The sequence below is a fragment of the Nansenia antarctica genome, assembly GCF_963989245.1.
Source record: "Nansenia antarctica genome assembly, chromosome: 6".
Taxonomy (NCBI): Eukaryota; Metazoa; Chordata; class Actinopteri; order Argentiniformes; family Microstomatidae; genus Nansenia; species Nansenia antarctica.
Window position 1 is genome coordinate 24,719,828 of NC_137676.1, and position 27,500 is coordinate 24,747,327.

The 27,500-nt window shown below is 49.9% G+C and overlaps 1 protein-coding gene across 2 annotated transcripts in view; it reads left to right on the forward strand.

The window, feature by feature from the left end:
• Nucleotides 1–27,500, forward strand: part of nkain2 (sodium/potassium transporting ATPase interacting 2) — a gene marked incomplete at both ends in the record, with an annotated part of 482,660 nt that overhangs the window by 350,572 nt on the left and 104,588 nt on the right. Inside the window, one exon of one of the 2 annotated variants that reach the window (XM_080533246.1) lies at nt 12,885–13,085. The exons of the other annotated variant lie outside the window; for it this stretch is intronic. Coding sequence (XP_080389372.1) covers nt 12,885–13,085 — 201 coding nt within the window. The remainder of the gene's footprint in view (nt 1–12,884; nt 13,086–27,500) is intronic. 2 annotated transcript variants of the gene reach the window in all.

A 27,500-nucleotide genomic window follows, 5' to 3' on the forward strand; every position in this document is an offset into this window, starting at 1 on the left:
CACAGAGGCAATTTCACACCGTTTTACAAAAGTTGGCGTTTCCCACTTTTGAGTTGGATTGATAATGTTCATATGAGGATGAAGGGTTGATGATGTTGATAATGTTCATATGAGTATGAAGGGTTGATGATGTTGATAATGTTCATATGAGGATGAAGGGTTGATGATGTTGATAATGTTCATATGAGGATGACGGGTTGATAATGTTCATATGAGGATGAAGGGTTGATGATGTTGATAATGTTCATATGAGGATGAAGGGTTGATGATGTTGATAATGTTCATATGAGGATGAAGGGTTGATAATGTTCATATGAGGATGAAGGGTTGATGATGTTGATAATGTTCATATGAGGATGAAGGGTTGATAATATTCATATGAGGATGAAGGGTTGATGATGTTGATAATGTTAATATGAGGATGAAGGGTTATGTTGATAATGTTCATATGAGGATGAAGGGTTGATAATGTTCATATGAGGATGAAGGGTTGATGATGTTGATAATGTTCATATGGGTTAGGGTTAGGGTTAGGGTTAGGGTTCAGATAGAAACATATTTATTTTCTCCTCACCTCGTTGACTGTCACACTGCGTCGCTGACACGCACACACACACACACGCACACACACACACGCACACACGCACACGCACACACGCACACACGCACAGACAAGGGTATGACACACACACACACACAACCACGCACACACACACAGCCACGAACACACACACAGCTACACACATACACACACATGCGCCCACGCGTACACACACACACACACATACACACATACACACACACATGCGCCCGCGTGTACACACACAACACACATACACATGTGTGTGTGTATGTGTGTGTGTGTGTGTGTCTGCGTGTTTGTGTGTCTGCTCCTCCTCTCCTCCTCTTCCTCTCCTCCTCTTCCTCCCCTCCTCTTCCTCCCCTCCTCCTGCTCCTCCTCTTCCTTCCCTCCTCCTACTCCTCCTCTTCCTCCCCTCCTCTTCCTCTTCTCCTCTTCCTCCCCTCCTCCTGCTCCTCCTCTCCTCCTCTTCCTCTCCTCCTCTTCCTCCCCTCCTCCTGCTCTTCCTCCCCTCCTCCTGCTCCTCCTCTCTTGGGAGAAGAGGACATTCCAGAGCTGCACATCCAGAGTCCGTCTCATCCATATTCATCTATGTAAACAATCTGGACCATCTGCTGTTGACAGACTGTCTGTCTGACAGACAAGGGCGGCCATTTTCTTTTTCCTCTCGGCTCCCAGACACCAGACGGCTGCAGACAAACAGGAAGTGTGTTTGAGCTGTCAGATTAGGGCTGGGTTTGCGACTGTGTGGCGTTATTTTAATTTGTTATTTTAATCTCAGTACTTTCATTCAGGCTAAATTAGCTAATTTCATGGTCTTCTGAACAGAATGCACTGTACGGATGGAGGGAGGGAGGGAGAGGGAAATGGGGAGGGATGGAGGAAGAGGGGGGAGAGAGGGAGGGAGAACGGGGGGGAGGGATGGAGAAAGAGGGGGAGGGAGGGAGGGTGAAAGGGAGGGGGGAGGGTTTACATGTTGTTCGGCAGCTGGAAGATGGATAGCACAATAGAAGAAGTGTGACCGGAAGCGTGTTTACAGAGAGGCGTGGTGTTAACATGTTTACAGAGAGGCGTGGTGTTAACATGTTTACAGAGAGGCATGGTGTTAACATGTTTACAGAGAGGCCTGGTGTTAACATGTTTACAGAGGCGTGGTGTTAACATGTTTACAGAGAGGCGTGGTGTTAACATGTGTACAGAGGCGTGGTGTTAACATGTTTACAGAGAGGCGTGGTGTTAACATGTTTACAGAGAGGCATGGTGTTAACATGTTTACAGAGAGGCGTAGTGTTAACATGTTTACAGAGAGGCCTGGTGTTAACATGTTTACAGAGAGGCGTGGTGTTAACATGTTTACAGAGGCGTGGTGTTAACATGTTTACAGAGGCGTGGTGTTAACATGTTTACAGAGAGGCGTGGTGTTAACATGTTTACAGAGAGGTGTGGTGTTAACATGTTTACAGAGGCGTGGTGTTAACATGTTTACAGAGGCGTGGTGTTAACATGTTTACAGAGAGGTGTGGTGTTAACATGTTTACAGAGAGGTGTGGTGTTAACATGTTTACAGAGGCATGGTGTTAACATGTTTACAGAGAGGCCTGGTGTTAACATGTTTACAGAGGCGTGGTGTTAACATGTTTACAGAGGCATGTTAACATGTTTACAGAGACTTGTGGTGTTAACTTGTTTACAGAGGCGTGGTGTTAACATGTTTACAGAGAGGCATGGTGTTAACATGTTTACAGAGGCGTGGTGTTAACATGTTTACAGAGAGGCGTGTTGTTAACATGTTTACAGAGGCGTGGTGTTAACATGTTTACAGAGAGGTGTGTTGTTAACATGTTTACAGAGGCGTGGTGTTAACATGTTTACAGACAGGCGTGGTGTTAACATGTTTACAGAGAGGCGTGGTGTTAACATGTTTACAGAGGCGTGGTGTAGATAGATAGGTAGATAGATAGCACATAGAAAGCTAATGTTGAGACCTAGACCTTTCACACAGACATGGAAGGCTAATGTTGCGTTAAAGCCTTGCTTACTCAGGGAAGCCATGAAGGGCAGACAGAAGGAAAACGTGAAAACGTGTCTGGTCATAATGAACATGACACAGCGTGACCACAGAGACACAATTACCAGGACCTGCATGACCACACACGCCACACAAACGTTAGAGAGTTCAGGGCTTTCTCTTATTGTGTGTGTGTGTGTGTGTGTGTGTGAGAAAGAGAGTGAGTGTGTGTGTGTGTGTGTGTGTGTGTGTGAGAGAGAGAGAGAGAGAGAGAGAGAGAGAGAGAGAGAGAGAGAGAGAGAGAGAGAGAGAGAGAGAGAGAGAGAGAGAGAGAGAGAGAGAGAGAGAGAGAGAGAGAGAGAGAAAGAAACAGAGTGTGTGTGTGTGTGTGTGTGTGTGTGTGTTTGTGTGTTTTAAGTCACGCTGGCTATGTCTGTCCCTGTACTGAAGGCATTCTTTAGCATTAAAAACAATAGCATTTTAGCATAGCATTTGAGCATTGCATTACATATTTGCTATGCTTGTTTCTGGCTTTAGATGCTGGAATGCTATGCTTTGAATTTATTTCATCTAAAGCCAGGAACAATCCATTATTTACAAGGAAAACAACTGCACAGCACATCCCAACACACAGCCCTAACTTACACACTCAACCCTAACTACCATACAACCCTAACACACACACACAACCCTAACACACACAACCCTAACTAACATACACACAACCCTAACTTACACACACACAACCCTAACTAACATACAACCCTAACACACACAGCCCTAACTTACATACAACCCTAACACACACACAACCCTAACACACACACACAACCCTGACTAACATACAACCCTAACACACACACAGGAAGGAGTGTTGATCGTTACTGTTGCTGCTGCCTCGTTAAAAACACCACAGACGCACAGATGTGTTTCCTACGCATACGACACCCTCCACTGACACCCTCCACTGACACCCTCTAAGCCTGACACCCTCCACTGACACCCTCCACTGACACCCTCTAAGCCTGACACCCTCCACACCCTCCACTGACACCCTCTAAGCCTGACACCCTCCACACCCTCCACACCCTGCACACCCTCCAGACCCTGCACACCCCTGGCTTCCTGCCGGTATTGTACGGAGACAGCGGTTATTAACCGTCCCCCTGATGTGTGTTTGTCCTCCGCCTCACGTCCCCAGACACACAACTACACACAACATTGGTCTGAGTGGGGGGGGGGGAGGGAGGAGGGGAGGAGGAGGGGAGGGGGTAGACAGGGTTGAATGTCTTGGCCAGCTGCTATCTCTCTGGTGTGCACACACACACACACACACACGTACACACACACAGACACACACATACACACACCTTCAGTGGCGGACTCAGGCTGTTTGAAGGGCAGGGGCGAAAATAAAAAAAGGGCACCAAGTGCACAACATGGGACCCCATCAGCCAGCAAAGAGTTATGATGCTCCGTATGGTGAAATAGTCCTCATCCTTGATTAATATGAACATTATGTAGTCTAGGCCAGGGGCGGATTTAGGATTGTAGGAGATCCGGGGCTTAGCTCAGATGGGTAATGAAATGTGCGCACAGCGCCCTGGAAGAATTGGCGCTTTTTTTTGCTGCGACACCACAAACTTTAAGGCACTGGAGAACACTTATACCAGGGCTCGACATTAAGGCTTTTAATATAAATTATACATCATTAGCAAATCAATAGTAGTCAAATTAGTTATTTGCACTAACATACACTCACCGGCCACTTGCACTGATACACCTTGCTATTACTGGGTTGGACCCCCTCTTTTGCCTTCAGAACTGCCTTAATTCTTTGTGGCAGAGATTCAACAAGGTGCTGAAAACATTCCTCTGAGATTTTGGTCCATATTGACATTCTAGCATCACACAATTGCTGCAGATTTGTTCCAAGAAAATATCCCCCACACCATTACACACCCCCACCCCCACACCATTACACCACCACCACTTTTTCGCCCAGAGAACTGCCGCTCACTGGATATTTTTGTCTTTTTCTGACGATCCTCTGGAAACACTAGAGATGGTTGTGTGTGAAAATCCCAGTAGATCACATTAGCGTGATGTTTTTAACTATGTGGGCACATGGTCATGTTTAGACCATTGGAGGGGCACTAATAGGGCACACCCTCTCATTCTCGCCACTCAAAAGGGCATTTTTGCCACTCAAAAGGGCACTTAATTGCGACGTTTTTCACCAGGGGGGCACCAGGGGGGCGGTCCCTGAGTCCGCCACTGTCTGGCCAGAGGAACTGTAATTGTTTGACATCATCGTTTCTGAAATGCCAGAGGAGAAGTTTTGGAGGGAAGTTTTGGAAATTGAGGCTGTGAGTGTCAAAGTAGGTCAGTGAGTGACTGTGTGTGTGTGTGTGTGCGTGTGTGCGTGCGTGCGTGTATGTGTGTGTGTGTGTGTGTGTGTGTGTGTGTGTGTGTGTGTGTGTGTGTTATAGTCTTAGCTGTCCCTCGAGCTCAAGCTGGGCTCTCTTCCTTCCTCATTACCCATCATGCTTCAGAATCCATGGTGACATTAATGTAGCATGAAATAATGCTCTCTCTCTCTCTCTGTCTCTCTCTCTCTCCATCTCTCTCTCTCTGTCTCTCTCTCTCTCTATCTCCATCTCTCTCTCTCTCTCCATCTCTCCATCTCTCCATCTCTCTCTCTCTCTCTGTCTCTCTCTCCATCTCTCTCTCTCTGTCTCTCTGTCTCTCTCTCTCTGTCTCTCTCTCTCTCTCTCTCTCTCTCTGTCTCTCTCTCTCTCCATCTCTCTCTCTCTCCATCTCTCTTTGGATCAGTCATTTGTTCAACATGGCGTCGCATCCAGAGACTTAATAAAACTGCTTTGTTCAGCCTCCTTGACAGCAGCTGAGCAGAGAACATTTGAGGGTCACTTGTTCTCTCTCTCTCTCTCTCTTCCCACCTCTCTGTCTCTCTCTCTATCTATCTCTCTCTCTCTTTCTCTCTTCTCTATCTATTTCTCTCTCTCTCTTCCCTGCCTCTGCCTCCCATTTCATTTCCATGGCCTTCGTTTCTCCATCTGTTGGAGGCAAAAAGCGTTATATTATTATTCATGAAAAACCTTTCTTGAATGGTACTTTGAAAGTGGTACTTTGGCCAATCTATCCATAAGATGGATATCTGTAAGACTTTTATTTTGAAATTGGGTCTCGCCCAATCTAAGGACAATATGGATATAAGGAAGTGATTACTCCTTGCTTGAGTTTGATGAGTCCTGACACGTGAGGGTGCGACACCGTTTTTCAACCACCACCACCACGCTTCCTCTCCTGAGGGGTTACTACCCTAACCCTCTACTGAGGACCCTAACCCTCTACTGAGACCCTAACCCTCTACTGAGGACCCTAACCCTCTACTGAGGGGTTATTACCCTAACCCTCTACTGAGACCCTAACCCTCTACTGAGACCCTAACCCTCTACTGAGACCCTAACCCTCTACTGAGACCCTAACCCTCTACTGAGGACCCTAACCCTCTACTGAGGGGTTATTACCCTAACCCTCTACTGAGACCCTAACCCTCTACTGAGACTCTAACCCTCTACTGAGACCCTAACCCTCTACTGAGGACCCTAACCCTCTACTGAGGGGTTACTACCCTAACCCTCTACTGAGACCCTAACCCTCTACTGAGGACCCTAACCCTCTACTGAGACCCTAACCCTCTACTGAGGGGTTACTACCCTAACCCTCTACTGAGACCCTAACCCTCTACTGAGGACCCTAACCCTCTACTGAGACCCTAACCCTCTACTGAGACCCTAACCCTCTACTGAGGACCCTAACCCTCTACTGAGGACAGATAGAAGAGAGACAAACTGGAGGCTTTCTGTTTCAGATTCAGATTCAGATTCAGATAACGTTTATTGCCATTATGCTTGACACATATAGGAATTTGTTTTAGCATTACAGTAAGTGTTTTTATACTTTTTTCACATGTATACATGAACAAAAACAAATGCAAAAACAGGACAACACAGGACAGACAGTGCATTGAATAGTGCTATATTATGTATATAAAGTGCAGTGCAGAGTTTTTCAAAGGTCCAGTGCATATTCAGTCCTGAGCAGACTTGGGGGCGGGGGGTAGGGGGAAGCCAGAGTAATTTATCAGCCTGGCGGCTGAGGGGAAAAAACTGAGCCTGTGACGGGCCTTTGCAGTTTTAGGCAGCCGCAACCTTCTCCCAGAGGGAAGCAGGGTGAGGAGGCCGTGGCCGGGGTGGGAGGGGTCGGCCATGATCTTCCTTGCCCTCCTCAGAGCCCTGGTGTCGTGCAGGGAGTTGAGGGAGGGCAAGGGACAGCCGATCACCCTCTCCGCTGTACGTATAACACTCTGCAACTTGGCCTTGTCCTTGGCTGTTGCAGCAGGGAACCAGGTGATGATGGAGTGGGTGAGGATGGACTCTATGATGGCCGTGTAAAACTGGACCATCATGGACCTCGGCAGCCTGAATTTCCTCAGCAGGAGGGACATTGGCCCCACTGGGGGACGGGGGTGGTGGTTGTAGCCGTGGAGGGAGAGGGCGGGGGTGGGCGGGAACCTCTCTTTCTCAAACCTGCAGTAGAACTCGTTCAGCTCGTTAGCAAGAGGGACGGTTGTCGGACATCAGCGGGGACTTGGGTTTGTAGTTGGTGATGGTCTTGAGGCCTTTCCAGACGGAGGCGGAATCCCCCTCAGAGAGCTGTTGCTGCAGCTTCTCCGAAAAGCGATGCTTCGCCTCCTTCACCGCTTTGGCGAACCTGTACTTGGCCTTCTTGACCCGGTCCACGTCCCCACTGCGCCTAGCCACCTCCTTCTTCGACCTCAGACGCCTGAGTTGGGATGAAAACCAGGGCTTGTCGTTGTTAAAAGACTTCCTGGAGCGGAGGGGGACACACACCTCCTCGCCAAAGCTGATAAATGATGTCACAGTGTCTGTATATACATCCAGATTGTTACCAGCCTCTGGCCCCGCCCACTCCACCAAGTCCTGGTCACAGCCTGCCCTCTCCAACCAGGCGCAGAGTCGCTCGCATGCCTCACTGGACCACACCCTGAAGCGCCGTACAACAGGCTTAGAGAGTTTTAACCTCTGCCTGTAGCGAGGGATCAGGTGTATGAGTATATGGTCACTGTAGCCCAGCGCAGCACGGGGGACAGAATGGTAGGCTTGACGAGCTGTACAGTAGCAATGATCCAGAGTGTTCACCCCCCGGGTGGGACACGTGACTTGCTGCCTGTATTTGGGGAGCGCCCGGCTAAGATTAGCCTGGTTAAAGTCCCCCATAACAACAACAAAACTGTCCGGGTAATTTCGTTCCACACTCATCAATTGCTCTGCCAGTGTGTCTACTGCTGCGTTGACGTCAGCATCAGGTGGAATGTAGACACACAGTGTTTGAGTGTTCTCTCTCTCTCTCTCTTTATCTTTATCTGTCTCTCTCTCTCTCTCTCTCTTTATCTGTCTCTCTCTGTCTCTCTCTCTGCTGCATGCTGGGAGTTTCGGTGAGTGTGTGAGGGCGTGCGTGCTTCATGCGCGTTGTGAGAGCGATTTCTTTCCTTAGTGTTTCTTTCTTAATTTACTTTTCAGTGTATGGTTAGTTAGGTGTTTTTGTGTTTTGTGCGTGGGGGTTTGGGTGTGGGAGTTTGGTGGCGATGGCGTCCCAGTCCCAGGGAGTCTCAGTCTTGCTCAAGCATGGGGTAAGAATCGAGGCTGACGCTGGTGTCTCAGTGGAGACTGTTCTGGTAATAGTTGGTGATCTGGTGGGCTACGAGAATATCAAGTTTGCCTCCAGGATGAACAAAGCGGTGGTGGTGTTCTTGAAGGAGGAGCGCTTTGTTTTTAAGTTATTCGAGAACGGCATATCTATCAATGGTTTATTTGTGATTGTTTCCCCGTTGGCCAAACCGACGACAAAAGTAACTATCTCGGGGGTTCCACCGTTCATACCAAACAAAGAGTTGGAGAGAGAACTTCTCAGTTTCGGTAAACTGGCCAGCGGGTTTAAGACAGTTGGACTTGGGTGTAAACATGAAAAGTTAAGACATGTCCAGTCCTTAAGGAGACAGGTTTTCATGTTTTTAAATCCCCCCACGCAGTCCTTGGAGGTGTCCTTTAGAGTTAAGCATGGAAACAGCTTTTATATGGTATACGCTAACTCTGGGAGCATGAAGTGTTTTGAATGTGGCGATATTGGACACAAGTGCTCCGCCTGTCCTCATAGGCAGCGGCCGGCGGCCGGCGGAGAGCCGGGCGCTGCGCAGAGCAGGGCGGGGGGGGCGGAGGTAGAGGCAGGTACGAGTGGGCAGGGAGGACAGGAAGAGCGGGGGGCGGGTGTGGTGCTGTTTTTTACATGTTTTATTAAATTATTTATCAGGAGCGGCGAAACTGGCCATATGGAAAACTAGAAAGAATTGTATCCAGGGTTAGGGGTCAGTAGACCCACTCCTGATGATGTGTGGATTGCTGGCAGCACGCCTCAGGCTGGAGTTTGTATTTTACCAGTTGACAGATAACTTAGATGCTTTTATGAATATTTGGGGTATTGGGGAAGTTTTATGTTCTTTGCAACAAGGGCTGCTGGTGCTTCATTTTTAAGTTTGTTTTTTCTTTTCTATATTTTGAAATGTGGTCCTTTTTGATTTTGGTGGTTTTGCTTTTCTTATGAAGTAAATGAAATAACCTGTATGTTTTGAAAGGTGAATAAAGACAATTTGAAATCTAAAATCTCTCTTTCTCTCTCTTTATCTGTCTCTCTCTCTCTCACTCCCCCTCTCACTCACCCACTCTCTCTTTCTCTCTCTCTCTCTGTCTCTCTCTTTCTCTGTCTCTCTCTCTCTCTCTCTCTCGCTCTCTCTCTCTGTCTCTCTCTTTCTCTGTCTCTCCCTCCCTCCCTCTTCTTTGTTAATCTCGTCTGAGTTGCCTTTCTTATGTAGAGGCCGTCAGATGTGTCTCCTGCCAGGGCATCCTGTACCCGTTGTCATGGCAGCGTTAACCCTACGAGGCGTGTGTGATTTAACACCCCACCTACTGTGTGTGCAGGACGCCGGGGGAGGCTGGCGGAGGTAGAAATCGGAGGATGGGGATCATTGTAACACACGGGGCGGAATGAGCCCCCCCTCCCAAATTTCGTTGTATGGTACCTGTACATGTACCTGTACCTGTATATGTCTGTGTGCCTGTGTGTGTGTGTGTGTGTCTCATATGTGTGTGTCATGGTGGTGACAGAGCATGTCCCAGTCTAACGCACGCACACAGTCACACACACACTCCCCCAGACCAGGGACATACAGCCCCTCTACTCTGCATTCCAATGAGGCCTGTGTCCTCCGGCTCCCACCTCCACCAGCCTCCTCTGACACACACACACACACACACACACACACACACACACACACACACACACACACACACACACACACACAATGGCTCTCTCACTGAATGTCTGCCTGGGCCTCCAAGGCTTTATGCTAAACTAGCCTCTTCTCTGACCAGCGAGGAGGAGGAGGAGGAGGAATAGGAGGAAGAGGAGGAGGAGGCGGAGGGGGAGGAGGAGGAGGTAGAGGAGGAGGTAGAGGGTGGAGGAGGAAGGGCAGGAGGAGGAGGTGAAGGAGGTGGAGGTAGAGGAGGAGGAGGAGGTGGAGGGTGGAGGAGGAGGGGGAGGAGGGGGAAGGTAGAGGAGGAGGAGGAGGTGGAGGGTGGAGGAGGAGGGGGAGGAGGAGGAGGGGGGGAGGAGGAGGAGGAGGAGGAGGGGGGGCAGAGCAGGCAGTACCTGAAGGCAGCAGTCTGACTTAAACAGCACTTGAGCTGGAGTGTGAAATGTCAGAGCCCTCCACTCTGCCGGAGAGTTTATAGAGCTGAGAGCTGAGAGATGAGCATGATATGAATACTGCTAGTGAGTATGTGTGTGTGTGTGTTTGTGTGTGTGTGGGGGGGGGGGTGTGTGTGGGGGGGTGGCTGCTTCAGGACAAGAGCATCGCTCCACGCTCACGCCTTGTGAGTGCTAGGCATCATGGGTAATGCTGCTTTTGGTCTGAGAGACGGCCCACGCTGTCAGGAGAGGCAGCGTACGCCCAGGTTAGGAGAGAGAGAGAGAATGTGTGTGTGTGTGTGTGTGTGTGTATGTGTGTCTATTGGCTCAGGCCTCTCTCTCTCCTCTGGTTCTGATTGGCTCAGCTTCTCTCTCTCCTCATCGCCCTCCGAGATGCCGTCCGGGAACTGCACCGGTTAAATAATTGTTTCCGGAATAACCTCTCACCAACTCTCAAAGCTTTTATATTAATGAACGTTTCCACTCCGACACGGGGCAGGTCCTCGGGGGAGCGCTTGTGGCGCAGTAGAAAGTTGTTTCTTCCGCCTATAGTCGTGACGGAGTTGAACTGGTGTCAGGAATGGGCTCATTACTGGGAGCTGAAGAGTACACAGGGTGTTTAATCCACTCTCCTGGACGCAGCGCTGGGTGACTGATGAGAGGGAGAGAGAGGAGAGAAGAGGAGTCAGGGAGGGAGAGCTTGAGTGAGTGAGAGGGAGGGGGGGAGAGAGAGAGAGAGAGTAGTCAGAGAGGGAGAGCTGGAGGGAGAGAGAGTGAGAGAGAGAGGGAGAGAGGGAGAGAGAGAGACAGAGGGAGAGAGGGAGAGAGAGAGAGAGAGAGAAAGAGAGAGAGAGAGAGAGGCAGGCAGAGAAAGCTAACAGCATTACCATTGAGCCAGGCTAGATGAAGCAGCATAGTGTGTGTGTGTGTGTGTGTGTGTGTGTGTATGTGTGTGGCCGTGTGGCTGTGTCGTGGTGGTTTAGCAGCGCAGGTCAACAGCAGTATTGTAATCAGGCTAAAATGTGCTGCTGGCATCCAGCTAACGCTGAAAGGGTGAAACAGCAGCCAGCCACTCCAGCTCTCATTCCCTCCCTCCCTCCCTCCACTCTCCTCTCTCTTTCTCTCTCTCCCTCCCTCCACTCTCCTCTCTATTTCTCTCTCTCCATCAGCATCCTACCCGTGTAGGAGTGGAAACGTCGTTCATTAATATAAAAGCTTGGAGAGTTGGTGAGCGGTTGGTCCAGAAACACTTATTTTTTCCAGTGAGGTCCTCGGGGAGCGCTTGTGGCACAGTAGAAAGTTGTTTCTTCTGCCTATAGTCGTGACGGAGTTGAACTGGTGTCAGGAATGGGCTCATTACTGGGAGCTGAAGAGTACACAGGGTGTTTAATCCACTCTCCTGGACGCAGCGCTGGGTGACGGATGAGAGGGAGAGAGAGGAGAGAGAGGAGTCAGGGAGGGAGAGCTGGAGTGAGTGAGAGGGAGGGAGAGAGCGAGAGAGAGAGGAGTCAGGGAGGGAGAGCTGGAGTGAGTGAGAGGGAGTGGGAGAGAGAGAGAGAGAGGAGTCAGGGAGGGAGAGCTGGAGTGAGTGAGAGGGAGGGGGAGAGAGAGAGAGAGAGAGAGGAGTCAGGGAGGGAGAGCTGGAGGGAGAGAGAGACAGGGGGATAGAGAGAGAGAGAGAGAGAGAGAGAGGGAGAGTTGGAGTGGAGTCAGGGAGGGAGAGCTGGAATGAGTGAGATATTGATGGAGAGAGAGAAAAAGAGAGAGAGTGGAGGGAGGGAGGGAGGGAGGGAGCTGGAGTGCTGGAGTGGCTGGCTGCTGTTTGTAGCAGCAGCACATTTTAGCCTTATTACAATACTGCCTTCCCTCTGTCTGACCTGCGCTGCTAAACACCACGACACGACCACACACACACACACACACACACACGCACACACACGGACGGACGACACACACTGGACTGCACAGACACACACTACCCTCTCTCTCTCTCTCTCTCTCTCTCTCTCTCTCTCTCTCTCTCTCAGTCTCTCTCTCTCTCTCTCTCTCTCTCTCTCTCAGTCTCTCTTTGTCTGTCTCTCTCTCTCTCTCAGTCTCTCTCTCTCTCTCTCTCTCTCTCTCTCAGTCTCTCTCTCTCTCTTTCTCTCTCTCTCTCCGCCTCGGCAGCAGTAAAGCCAGTGCTTTATCCCAGACACCAGCAGCACCTTGGAGACCAGCTCAGTGTAAAGTCCTTTAGTCCCGTCTTCATCCACACGCCACTAACTCTCCCCCCCCCCCCCCCTGCAGGACACAGACCTGGTGATGACCTTCAACATCTCCATGCACCGCTCCTGCTACTACTACCTAGTACACTACCTAGTACACTACCTAGTACACTACCTAGTACCCTACCTAGTACACTAACTAGTACCCTACCTAACTCTCCCTCCCCCCCCCCCCCCCATGCAGGACACAGACCTGGTGATGACCTTCAACATCTCAATGCACCGCTCCTGGTGGATGGAGAACGGCCCCGGGTGCCGGGTGACCCCGGTGGCCCCGCCCCCCTCCTGGGCCCCCGAGGACCACCGCTACATCAGCATTTCCGGCTGTCTACTGGAGTACCAGTACCTAGAGGTGGCCCACAGCGCCCTGCAGATACTACTGGCTGTAAGTACTCTAGTACCCTACCTAGTACACTACCTAGTACCCTACCTAGTACCCTACCTAGTACCCTACCTAGTATCTAGAGGTGGCCCACAGCGCCCTGCAGATACTACTGGCTGTAAGTACCCTAGTACCCTACCTAGTACACTACCTAGTACCCTACCTTGTACCCTACCTAGTACACTACCTAGTACCCTACCTAGTACCCTACCTAGTACACTACTTAGTACCCTAACTAGTACACTACCTAGTACCCTACCTAGTACCCTACCTAGTACCCTACATAGTACCCTACATAGTACCCTACCTAGTACACTACCTAGTATCCTACCTAGTACCCTACCTAGTACCCTACTTAGTACCCTACCTAGTACCTTACCTAGTACACTACCTGGTACACTACCTAGTACCCTACCTAGTACCCTACCTAGTACCCTACCTAGTACCCTATCTAGTACCCTACATAGTACCCTACCTAGTACACTACCTAGTATCCTACCTAGTACCCTACCTAGTACCCTACTTAGTACCCTACCTAGTACCTTACCTAGTACACTACCTGGTACACTACCTAGTACCCTACTTAGTACACTACCTAGTACCCTACCTAGTACCATACCTAGTACACTACCTGGTACATTACCTAGTACCCTACCTAGTACCATACCTAGTACACTACCTAGTACCCTACCTAGTACCATACCTAGTACACTACCTGGTACACTACCTAGTACCCTACTTAGTACACTACCTAGTACCCTACCTAGTACCATACCTAGTACACTACCTGGTACACTACCTAGTACCCTACCTAGTACCCTACCTAGTACCCTACCTAGTACACTACCTAGTACACTACCTAGTACACTACCTAGTATGTCGAGGTGGCCCACAGCTCCCTGCAGATCCTACTGGCTGTAAGTTTACTTTTTTTTCCGGTGACCAAACCCTCATGTACGCATGCGGGTTGTTTCAAGTTTTACGCAAGTAAGTAAATGTAAGCACAGGTATCGGATATGGATAATTTTACAAAGTAGAAAAAAAATCGGATATAGGCAGAACAATTTGAACTAGGTATAACGACCTGCGGTGTAAATGCAGCCTTGATCTCCCTAAAAGTGCCATCTCATGTCTCTGTCTCATTCCTGTCTCATACCTGTCTCATTCCTGTCTCATACCTGTCTCATTTTTGTCTCATACCTGTCTCATACCTGTCTCATACCTGTCTCATACCTGTATGTCTCACACCTGTCTCATACCTGTCTCATTCCTGTCTCATACCTGTCTAATACCTGTCTCATACCTGTCAGTAACATTCCTGTCTCATACCTGTCTCTGTCTCATACCTGTCTCATACATGTCTCTGTCTCATACCTGTCTGTCATTCCTGTCTCATACCTGTCTCATACCTGTCTCTGTCTCATACCTGTCTAATACCTGTCTGTCTCATACCTGTCTCATACCTGTCTCAAACATGTATCTGTCTCATACCTGTCTCATACCTGTCTGTCTCATACCTGTCTCTGTCTCATACCTGTCTCATACCTGTCTGTCACATTCCTGTCTCATACCTGTCTCATACCTGTCTCTGTCTCATACCTGTCTCATACCTGTCTGTCTCATACCTGTCTCATACATGTCTCATACCTGTCTCTCTCTCATACCTGTCTCATACCTGTCTCTGTCTCAAACATGTCTCATACCTGTCTGTCGCATACCTGTCTCATACATGTCTCATACCTGTCTCTGTCTCATACCTGTCTCATACCTGTCTCTGTCTCATACCTGTCTCATACCTGTCTCTCTCATACCTGTCTCAAACCTGTCTCATAACTGTCTCATACCTGTCTCTCTCATACCTGTCTCATACCTGTCTCATACCTGTCTCTGTCGCATACCTGTCTCATACCTGTCTCATAACTGTCTGTCTCATACCTGTCTCATACCTGTCTCTCTCATACCTGTCTCATACCTGTCTCATACCTGTCTCATACCTGTCTCTGTCTCATACCTGTCTCATACCTGTCTCATACCTGTCTGTCTCATACCTGTCTCATACCTGTCTGTCTCATATCTGTCTCTCTTGTCCCTCCTGATGCTGTTTGCAGCATTTAGTGGCTTGGCATCGCACCATCTCTGTGGAATTGCAGAGGAAAACTGCTAAATGGTGAAAATGTAAATGTAGCGTGTGTGTGTGTGTGTGTGTGTGTGTGTTCGTGTGTAGGAAGGTTAAACCATCCCCTGTGTATTTCTCCCCCTCCACTCATGATGACAGTCCCCAGGGCTAGCGGAGAGAGATTCCTCCGCTACGCTAGCAGATCTCTCAGAATTACTTCATGTAATTAGCACAACCTGCTGATGAACTACATACGGATGTTGTTGTGTGTTTATGACAACGACGAGGTTCTCACACACACACATCCCAGGAGAGGAGGAGTGTGTGTGTGTGTGTGTGTGTGTGTGTGTGTTTGTGCGTGTGCGTGCGCGTGTGCGTGTTTGTGTGTGTGTGTGTGTGTGTGTGCGTGTGCGTGTACGTGTGCACGCCTGCTCACGCCTGATCTTTATGTTTATGTTTGTTTGTCTAAACACTTCTCTTCACACGCCTGGAGGAGTAGCATCCTTCAGCTCTCTCTCTCTCTACACTCCCTCTTATTATCAACCAACCTGCTTTTAAGATGGATGCCGGGGGAATGTCTCTGTGGCTTTGACTATCTCTCCTCTTGATCCTAACACACCTAACAAACACTTGATGGGATGAAACAAGCGTTTATTGATGTCTACATCAAGTGCACTCGCATTTCCATCAAACTCTCCTCCGTCTGTGCTGTTGTTGGTGGTGTGCCTCCACCCGATAATGCCGCCTCAGCAGTTCTCCCCCCTTTGATGGATACGGAACATAATTCATAACACAAATATGCTGAGAGCCTGTCAGATGTGATGTAGAGGACATCCCGAGCTTGTTGCCAGTTCGATACAACTTCTTCTCCTAATCACAGGGAGCTGTTTCCCTAGTGCAGCATAGCGCAGCGTAGCATAGCGTAGCATTAGGCCCACTGCCAGGAAAGAAAGATAGATAGATAGATAGAAAGAAAAAAAGAAAGAAAGAAAGAAAGAAAGAAAGAGAGAGAGAGAGACAAATAGACAGGCAGGCAGGCAGGCGGGCGGGCGGGCGGGCGGGCGGGCGGGTGTCAGAACAGAGGTTGTTTGAGCATATAGGGACACTAGCGTATAGGGTTGCCAACCGTCCCATATTAGCCGGGATGTCCGGTATTTTGGGCTGGATGAATCACAGGCCCCCCTCATGTATGCACCAATTGGCACAAATACACCAATTCCTCAACCCCCCCCTACCCCATGCAGTGGCATGCCATCTTTTCATAGTGTAGCATCGCGTAGTCTGGTGCCAGGAAAGAGGTTGTTTGGCTAGCATCGTGTAGCATAGCGTAGCCTGTTGATCAGGAAAGAGGTTATAGCATTGTGTAGCATAGCGTAGCCTGTTGATCAGGAAAGAGGTTGTTTGGCTAGCATCGTGTAGCACTCAGGACAGTGATTAAAGTAGCCTCCTGGCTGAGGCACACTTATCATTCACAGTGACAGGACACAGTGTTAGTGTCAGCAGGATCGCAGAGCTGAGCCCCAGAGCAGGGGCAGGGTCTGTAGGGGCAGCGTCTGGGTCTGGGTCTGGGTCTGGGGCAAGGGCAGGGGCAGGGGCAGGGTCTGGGGCAGGGGTAGGGGCAGGGTCTGGGTCTAGGGCAGGGGCAGGGTCTGGGGCAGGAGCAGGGGCAGCGTCTGGGTCTGGGGCTGGGTCTGGGGCAGGGGCAGGGTCTGGGGAAGAAAGAAGATATAAGCAGCATAAATATATAATATATTCCATTTAGCAGACCGCTTTTATCCGAAGCAGCTCACACCACAGAGAGGGGATGCATTTTTAATGGTCCCAAGAGGAGTGGAGGGCTTCCCAAACTAAGTGTTGCTACTAGCACCGTGCTCTACCCCTAGGACAGACAGACTTGCTTCCTTCAGTAGCTCAATCAGGGGGAGAGAACTGTACATATACCTGTACATATAGCTGAGGCCAAGGCAGACCACAGAGAGAAGATTGAGGAATGCTTCCTGAGCAACGACTCCAGACGGGTGTGGCAGGGGGTTCAGCACATGACAAACTTCAGAGCCAACAGGCTCACAGCCGCAGAGGACGACCCCCTGCTGGCGGAAAAGCTGAACTCCTTCTACGCCCGGTTCGACGAGGGGCGAACGGAGGTAACCACAACACAAACACCACTCTCTCCAGCTCTCAGCAGCCTCACCCTCACAGAGCATGAAGTGAGACGCGTGCTGAAGGCGGTGGACCCCAGGAAAGCCTCAGGGCCGGATGGCGTCCTGGGACGGGTGCTGAGGGACTGCGCCGACCAGCTGGCCGGGGTTTTCACCAACATCTTCAACCAGTCCCTGTCCCAGGCCACCATCCCACCCTGCCTGAAAACCTCAACTATCATCCCAGTCCCGAAGAAAAGCACGGTGAGCTGCCTAAACGACTACCGCCCGGTGGCACTCACACCAATCATCATGAAGTGCTTCGAGAAACTAGTCCGGGCCCACATAGTCACACGCCTCCCGCCCAACCTGGATCCATACCAGTTCGCCTACAGAGCCCACAGGTCCACAGAGGACGCCATCGCGACGACTCTCCACTCCACTCTATCCCACCTGGAGAGGGGAAACAGCTACGCGAGACTGCTCTTTGTGGACTTCAGCTCTCCCTTCAACACCATCCTTCCAGACAGGCTAGTGACCAAACTATTAGACCTGGGACTATCACACTCTATATGTGCATGGATCAAGGACTTCCTGTCCGACCGCCCCCAGAGGGTGCGGGTGGGCTCCCACACCTCCACAGCCCTCAGACTCATCACTGGGTCCCCCCAGGGCTGCGTGCTAAGCCCCATCCTCTACAACCTCTACACCTACGACTTCACCCCCGTCCACCCCAGCAACTCCATCGTAAAGTTTGCAGACGACACCACCGTGGTGGGCTGCATCTCGGGGGGGGACGAGGCGGCGTACAAGGATGAGGTAGAGCAGCTGAGCAAGCTGTGCAAGGTTAACAACCTGCTGCTGAACCAGTCAAAGACCCAGGAAATCATCGTGGACTTCAGGAGGAAAAAATCAGAGGTCCAGCCCCTGCTCATCGACGGAGGGAGCGTGGAGAGAGTCTCAACCCTCCGATTCCTGGGGGTGCACATACAGGATGACCTGTCCTGGAAGAACAAGACAGCAGCCATCATCAAGAAGGCACAACAGCGGCTCTTCTTCCTGAGAGTCCTCAGGAAGGACCACACCAGACAGGAGATACTGGTGGCCTTCTACCGCTGCGCAGTGGAGAGCATCCTCACCTACTGCATCTGCAACTGGTTCTCCAGCTGCACAGCCGCAGAGAGGAATGAGCTACAGAGAGTCGTGAGAACGGCCCAGAAGATCACCGTCGCCCCCCTCCCCTCTCTGGAAGAGCTGTACAACACACGCTGCCTCAGGAAGGCCTCCAAGATCTCCAGAGACCCATCCCACCCTGGGTACGAACACTTTGCTCGGCTGCCCTCGAACAGGCGGTACAGGACCATGTTCGCAAGGACAAACAGACTGAAGCTCAGCTTCTACCCCAGGGCCATCCAGGTCCTGAACACAGCAAAGACCTAGGTTCTGGGCCCTGGACAGTCTGGACGGATTGATGGCAGCTGCTGGATTGAAAAATCAGGTGTAGTGCTGAGGCACAAATGTGTACATTTCAAGCCTGCAAACTGCGACACTTTAAATGAATGTGCAATAACACTATGTGCAATATGACAACCCTAGGGTACATAAGGTTGCAGAGAAATAGGAAATGTTAGAATAGGTATAGCATAGCATAGAGTACAGCACAGTGTTTTATCTGTACAGTATAGTATAGTGGATAGTGTACATAGCCATTATTTATGCAAACCAGCTCCTTTCCCTTCTTGTTTTTTTAGTTTTTTTCTTTCCTAGCACCAGGGGAGCCCCCCCTCCCAAATGTCGTTGTTTGGTACCTGTACTATAGCAATGACAATAAAGACCATTCATTCATTCATCTGTACATATACCTGTACATATATCTGTACATATACCTGTACATATATCTGTTCATATATCTGTACATATATCTGTACATATACCTGTACATATACCTGTACATATACCTGTACATATACATGTACATATACCTGTATACCTGTACATATACCTGTACATATACCTGTACATATTCCTGTACATATACCTGTACATATACCTGTACATATACCCTAACTATACATATTGATATCCATTGCACTTGTTCTGTGCATAGCATACTGCACATATCTTAACTGTCCATATCTCCGCCCTTGTCTCTATATATCACACTGTACATATTATGTCCATACTATTATGGCTTTTGAACTATGCACTATTGCACTAGTCTGGTCAGATGCCAAACTTTAGGTTATTTACATAACCCCGGTTCTCTGAGTAGTATTCGTGAGTATCTCACTATGGGAACGCCCCCTGCGTGACCTCATCAGAAACTGAATTACACTGCGCCAGCCCATTGGCTGGCCCAGGCGACGCTTGTATCACGAGGGACGGGACCCTCCGCCTATATTAGGCGTACACACGGCGTCTGTCGTCATTCAAAACAAGTAACCTCTTTCTCGCTTCTAAAGCAAGGAGGGTGGTCCGGTGAGATACTCACGAATACTACTCAGAGAACCGGGGTTATGTAAATAACCTAAAGTTCTCTTTCATAGTATTCGTTTCGTATCTCACTATGGGAATATACTTACTCCCGTATTGCCAGACCTGCCTGTAAAACGACAACTGTCCCAGAATGGACCCTCACACTCTAGGAACTACGTCCTAAGAGGAACCCAAACTGAGGACTGAGTGTGATAGCGTTGGAGCCGTAACATCCAACCTATAAAATCTAGCGAACGTGTGGGGCGAAGCCCAGCACGCCACCGCACACACCTCCTGAATAGACACCCCTTTAAAGAGTGCCCAGGAGGTCGCCAAACCTCTAGTAGAGTGCGCACGTAAGCCCGCGGGGGGCTGTAGACCCTTACTAGAGTAAGCCAAGGCAATAGCCGCCACTACCCAATGGGAAAGGCGCTGTTTCGACACTGGCTTTCCCGTGTGTGGATTCGCCCAGGATACAAACAACTGGTCACCTTTCCTGCAACCCTGAGTCCTGTCTATGTAAACACGCAGCGCACGGACAGGACATAAAGTATGCAACCGCCTGTGCTCTTCCGAGGCAAAAAGCGGGGGATAGAAGGCAGCCAACTCTATAGGGGTGCAAGAGCCTATAACCTTCGGAATAAAGGCTGGGTTAGGCATCAGACTGACCCTAGAGTCTCCTGGGGAGAACTTTGTACACTATCGGTGCACCGAGAGCGCATGGACTTCACCTATGCGCTTAGCCGAAGCCAAAGCAAGCAATAGGACCGTCTTTAGCGTTAACACTTTCACCTCCACCTGTTCCAGCGGTTCGAACGGTGGGCAGGAGAGAGCATCTAGTACCATAGGGAGGTCCCATGAAGGAGCTAACGGCCTAGACGTAGGCAATTTCCTTCGGGCCCCTTTCATAAACTGGCACACCAACGGGTGCTGGCTTATCGACTTTCCACCCAGGCCAATATGACAAGCCGAAATATCTGCCAAATAGACCTTAACGGTTGAGAAAGCCTTACCCCTCTCAATCAAGTCCTGTAGAAATGACAGAATAACCAGGGGTGCACATAACTTTTTGGGGCCAGTGCTCAGAGGAGCACCTAGGGATGCTGCTTGGTGCTCCCCGAGCTCGCGAGTCACGACCCGTCCCACAGGATGGATAAAAAAGGGATACATGGATAACTTATATTAGCAAAACGACATTTATTCATAAATAAAGATTAAATAATAATAATAATAATAATAATAATAATAATAAATAAAGATTGTGTGCAAAACAAAAGAAACAAATGCAAAATCAAATGACTGCTCTTTAAGCATGAAAGTCTGTCAGACTCCTTTAAACACAATGAAATCAACTGACATCTCTTTAAGCACTAACTGAATGTCTGTTCTTTAAATACAATGAAATCAACTGACATCTCTTTAAGCACTGCTCTGTTCTGTAAACACTGAAATCAACTTTTCAACAAAAAGTTACAGCCTAAGCATTTACTTATGCTACAAGCTTAATCATCATCATCACTGCTCTCTTGACTGCTGTTAATACTGTCCTCAATTTCAGCCATGGTAGAGGATGTTGTAGGCCATCACTTTAAATAGCTCATTATTTTGATTGTGCAACAAAGTCTTTTTTTTTCTTTTTTCTAATAGAATTCCCAACCATATCCTGGGTCAGGGGTCTAGGTGCGATAATAAAGCTGTAAAACAAACGTCTGAACGTTTGAAAGCTTCAGAGAAAAGAAACGTGTCCCTTTTAGCGACGAGTCGTTCGGGACTGAATTTTCACGTGGCAGCGTGATAACCGTGTGATACGCGATACGCGGAATGAAAGTACGAGTTACGATACTTTCCGAATGTTTTCGTGAGGGGAGTCGCCGTGGTCGTCGTCGGTCGACTGTTGTGATGGATTACTCGTCGGGCTGAGGGGACGGCAAATAGTTACTTAGTGGGGCTTGCAGTGATGCAGCAGTCAGCAGTTGAATTTTGAGGAAGTACATTCCTCTCCCAGCGCTTCCAGCTGTTGGTGCGCAAGAGCGCGTTCATGCCGCTGATCTGCCGCGCAGCATGCATTTTGGCGACGCATGCGCACTGGCGCACCAGTTATGTGCACCCCTGAGAATAACTGTCACAGAACACTGAAAAGGGACAGCGTGTGACTCTGAGCACCAAGTCTCGAACACATGCCACTTATGCCCATACAACTTTCTAGTTGATGAGGCTCTGGCGCACTGAATAGTGTCGATCACCCCTTGGGGAAGACCCACTAGTGCAAGGTTGATCCCTTCACGGGCCAGGCCCACAGAGACAATCTCTCTGGGTGGGGATGGAATATCTCCCCCCGCGCCTGGGTCAGCAGGTCCCTGCGCAGCGGTAGTTGCCATGGCGGACCGGATAGGAGATGAAAAATCTCCGCCAACCAGTGCTTTCCCGGCCAACGCGGGGCTATCAGCACCATGGACAGATCTCCTTCCCTCACTCTGGCCAGAGTCAGGGGAATGAGTGCCACCGGTGGGAACGCATACAGGAGGGTCCTCGGCCACTCGTGCGCTAATGCGTCCACTCCCAGCGGGGCTCCCCGATCGCGCAGAGAGAAGAACAGGGGACACTGGGCGTTCTCTGCCGTAGCATAAACGTCCACGGTCGCTTGACCGAATCGTGACCAAATCTGTTTCACTACTTCGGGGTGAAGTCTCCAGTCTGCGTACAGTGGGTTGCCCCTGGACAACAAATATGCTCCGTAGTTCAGAATGCCCGGTACATGGGTTGCTCTCAGCGACCGCATGTGTGCACTGCTCCACACTATCAGTCTGTGTGCCATAGTGTGTAACTGGTGGGACCTCAGTCCCCCCTGTCTGTTTACATAGGCAACGACCGTGGAGTTGTCTGTCCTCACCAAAACATGATGTCCTCTCAACCACAGGAGGAAATGTTTCAGAGCCAAGTGAACAGCTAGCAGTTCCAGGCCGTTTATATGGGTAGAACGTAAGCGCGGGTCCCAACCCCCGTTTATCGTTCTCCCTTCGAAAGTATCACCCCAGCCTCTCAGAGAGGCGTCCGTGGTGATTACTTTTCTGTTCAGGCCAGGTCCCATAGAAACACCCTGTGTTATGAAACCTGGGTCCTTCCACTGGTGCAGAGCCAGTGAGCAATCCCTGGAGACCCTCACACGACGGTGACCGTCGCGGTGGGGGTCCAGGCCCAGAGAGGCCACCCAGCGCTGGATGCCTCTCATGTACAGGCGCTTCAGGGGTATGGCCACCACAGCGGAGGCCATCAAGCCTAACAACCTCTGGCATTGTTTGAGGGTAACTATGTTGCCCCTGCGAAACAGCGCTATAGTCGCGCGCATCGTCTCCACTCTTTCTGGAGACAAAAACGCCTTGGCTCGGATAGAGTCCAGTGCGAGCCCTATAAACGCGATGCGTTGGGAGGGTGTCACCATGCTCTTTTCCATGTTTATTCGGAGCCCCAGATTCGTTAGGTGTTTCGAAATGACCGCTGTGTGACGCGCCGCCTCCTCGCGGTTGGTGGCTGCCACTAACCAGTCGTCGATATATGTGGCCACTCTGATACCCCTCTGTCTGAGAGGGGCCACTGCTGCCTCAGTGCATTTTACAAACACCCTTGGGCTTAGTGACAGGCCGAAGGGAAGGACCACATATTCGTACGCTATCCCTTGGAAAGCGAATCTCAGATATTTCCTGTGTGGAGGATATATCGGAATGTGGAAATAAGCGTCCTTCAGGTCGATTGATGTGAACCAATCCCCTGCTCATATGAAACTTAGCAGGGAAGAGTGTGTCAACATCCTGAATTTGTATTTTCTGAGATGCTGATTCAAGACGCGGAGGTCTAGAATAGCCCTCATGCCCCCCCCTTTCTTTGGGACCAGAAAATACTTTGAGTAGAAACCTCTGTGGGTCGAGAGAGGTACAACTGTTATAGCTCCTTTCTCCCTTAGAATGGAGATTTCCTCCTGGAGAATATTGGCTCGTTCGCCCTGAGCTCGAGAGTACAGTATTTCTCTGAATGGGGGTGGAGCAACACAAAATTGGAGCCTGTAGCCCCTTCGTAGTGTCCTCAACACCCAGTCTGACTGTGTGCAGTCTGCCCATTTCCGTTGATGCGTGGAAAGCGGGCTGACTGGCCACACCGTCACATGCGAGTTGTTGGCGCCCCCTTGTGGCCGGGGCGCGCAACAGCCGCCTAGCGTGCCTTCCCGCGCTGTGCGCGGTCGGGCCGCTTTCTGCATCACAGCCGCGGGACGGGCTAGTCCCACGGTCTGCGTTATGGCAGAGAAAGATTTGTTTTTCAACATCTCTTTTATTTTTATGCTTTTCAACATTGTTAACTACGCCCTTGGCACTCTGCCTGGATGCGCTTGTCGGGACATTTTTAATACATTGTGCATTAACGTGCTTGAGTGACAAACAACTTTGTAGTATGAACAGTCTCTCAGCTTTCCCCCGGAAGGCGTGTGAACACGGACGCCGACCGTGGTCTTGCACTCTGTATGGAACATGTCGTACCGAACTTGCTCTGGAACGGAGCTGGGAGGGTACAGAGCGGTCAGCGAGGGGGGCCGACTGGACTCGCTCTCCTCCCGAGGAGAGGCTGTCAGATCACCCGCTTCTTCTTCCTCGCCGACGCGGCGGCCGGGGGAGGGGGCGGGGACGCCTGAGGTCTGTCCCGGGGAGCCTGTTTTCTGGCCCATGGTTTCCTGGGACCTCTGGGTGCCTGGGGCGCTGCCTGCTGTCTAGCCGCTCTGGGAATCTTGAAAGCAGGGGCCGGGCGAGAGATAGCCTGCGCATCAGGGTTTCCGTTAACCGGTAATTACCGGTCTTTGTCCGGTAAAATCTATTGAAGTCCGACAAATTGAAATCTCTTCGGTCATAATGTCCGGTGAAAATAATTCCCTCTAAGCACAATTTGAATACAATTCGCTAAAGTTGTATAACGGATTCATGAGAGGAGCAACGAATATGAGAATGTCTCACTGATCACAGTCGGTGCAGTGAGCACATATCGGCGGTCAGGCCACTGTGAGCAGGCTAATGAAACGGCTAACAATAAGCTGCACTCTCAGCTACAAGTTGCATTTCACATGGCAAAAAATGTCATCGCATGTCATCAGTATGTGGGACTGACTGAGCTACTGAAAGCAGTTAAGTTCATTTAAAGCCTATTTATTTTCAAAGAGTTTTATTCTATTTTATTTTATCTGATAAAAGGCATATGAACGGAAATTAGGCTAGCCTATGTGTCACGCCAGAAGCCTACATGTAACCTCTTGCACTTTTCAATAAAATGTAATAAATCTAGACATTGTGGTATTTCTTTATATACGTATCCCAGCCTGCCTATCAATTGTTTCTCAATAAATCAAATCAAATCAAATCAAATTTTATTTGTATAGCGCATTTCTTACAAGATGCAACTCAATGCGCTTCACACAATGAAAATGTTCAGTCAATCAGTCAATCGATCAATCAATACTGACAGAGCCGCGAGCAGGCAAAAGTAAAAAACCTGTATACTATGTAGCCAGGAAAAAATTCCCTTGCAGCCCTCTACCAATAGAGCGACTACTAGCCATTTTGCTTACCAGTACCCAGCGGTCCCCCAGGGGAGGCCAGGACCACCGGCACAAAGCAAGCAAGCAAGGGCAAAAACCTGTACACCATGTATCCAGGAAAACTTCCTTGCATATTATCGGCGTACACACTGTCCATAAATTTTGTGTTGTATTTGCATCGTTCTGCATCCAGTATGGTCACAGGTCCTGCCAAAAGAGAAACTTAAGCACAGTTAAGATGCAACAACACAATAGAGACAATAAAGATGACAGCAATACAACCTGATGGTGGTCCTGGTACACCCTTGTACCGGTTCCAGTACTGCTCTAGGTGCTATTTGGAGCTGACAGTGCCTCATCAGCACCCGGGTCCATTTTCCTGTCAACACAAATCTCAAAAACACGAGTATGGTGTAATGGCCTAGTGATCCTAGTTCTATAATGTCCAATGTCTCCCTTAGTATCAAAAGGCGACATTGAATAAGTAGGTTTTGAGGTCACGCTTAAAAATGTCCTGAGTTTTAGACAACCTCAGGCCCAGGTTATAAACAGTTATGTTCTCCTCATTGTCATACTCGCGAGTCCGATTAAGTATGATTTGAGTTAAACTAAATGCCTTCCCAACCAGCGAGACCTGGTTATAGAAATGATGTTGTTTTATTGATAAAAAAGGGTAAAACTGGAAAGAGAAAATAGAAAACTCACATTAATCCCAAACAATTTAACAGACTTCAGTTAACGTAATGTGGAGTCCGTTCATTGATTGATGCAGTCTGTTCAGTTCCCACTGTGGCGCGCGTTCAGCCGTGGCTGGGTCACGGGCGCTGCGGGCTGCGCTCTTCTCGGAAGGCACAGCGCCATAGCCTCATCCTCTCTCTTTTTCTCCTCACATCTCTTCTGCATTGAGGTGACTGCTGCACCGAAGAGACCCTGCGGTACGATAGGCGTGTCGAGAATTTCTTCTCTCTCCTTCGCCGACAGGTTGGTGAGACCGAGCCAACGCGCCCTCTCCTGCAGTACCATGAGAGCCATGGATTTACCCGTGGCTTGAATGGCCGTCTTGTGGAGACGGAGGATGTGATCCGTTATAACGCAGATTTCCTCCCATAGGGTAGGCATATTGTCTGGGTTAGCGGTCATATCCTCCTCCAGCTCAGCCTGGTAGGCTGATAGGAGTGCGGAGGCATTGAGAGCCCTCGCTGTCAGTGCCGCTGCTTTGTAGCACTTGTCTGTAAGGCTAGCCTGGAAGCGGTCCGACTTGGAGGGTAGGGACGGGGCAGCCGAAGATACGGGGGTCTTCGGGTGCAGGTGGCGCGCCACCACCGGCTCGACCGGTGGGATGTGGCGGAGGCCGAGGGAGTCCATCCCCTCACAATCCAGTCGAGAACCCCCGATTATTGGGTGTTTCTCGCTGAATGGCCGTTCTTTCCACGTAACTGCTATCTCATCGAGTAGCTCGGGGAAGAACGGCATAACTTGTTTCCCCTTCTTAGCCGCCGTCTGCAGTCTTTTGCCGTCAAAGCGTGACATAGCAGTTTCGGTTTGGGCGACGGGCCAGGGGATATTCAGCCTTTCCGCTGCTCGCTTGCACATGTCCTGCATGTCGCAGTCCATGAGAGACGGGGCGGAGGGTTGGTTACCTCCGTCAGGCGTGGGGGGCTTTCCAGCTCCGCGCCTACCGATTGATAATGAGGAGTCTTCCTCATCATCGGTGGACAAAATGAGGTCTGAGTCACGCGACCCTCCCTCATCATTGTCCGAGTCTCTCTCATAGCGAGCAGCGGTAAAGCTGTCAATCCCCTTGTCATCCAGTACCGGGAAACCGATGTCAGGGCTATGTGGCACTAAGTCCGCCCAGCATGGTGTCGGTAAACCTGGAGACATGTCCGCGTTAGACTGTGATGGCAGCGTTTCGGCTGCCTTACACAGAAGCGGATCTTCTCCCGACAGGCTAGCCATGCGACTTAGCCGTCGGCGGAGAAGTTTCTTGGGGAACACTGCACAGTGGATACACTCATCGGTAGAGATAACAGCGGCCCGGGCGTGGGTTAATCCCAGACACACTGCACACTTAGAGTGAGTGTCCCAGCTAGCCATTGACTTGCCGCACGGGCAGG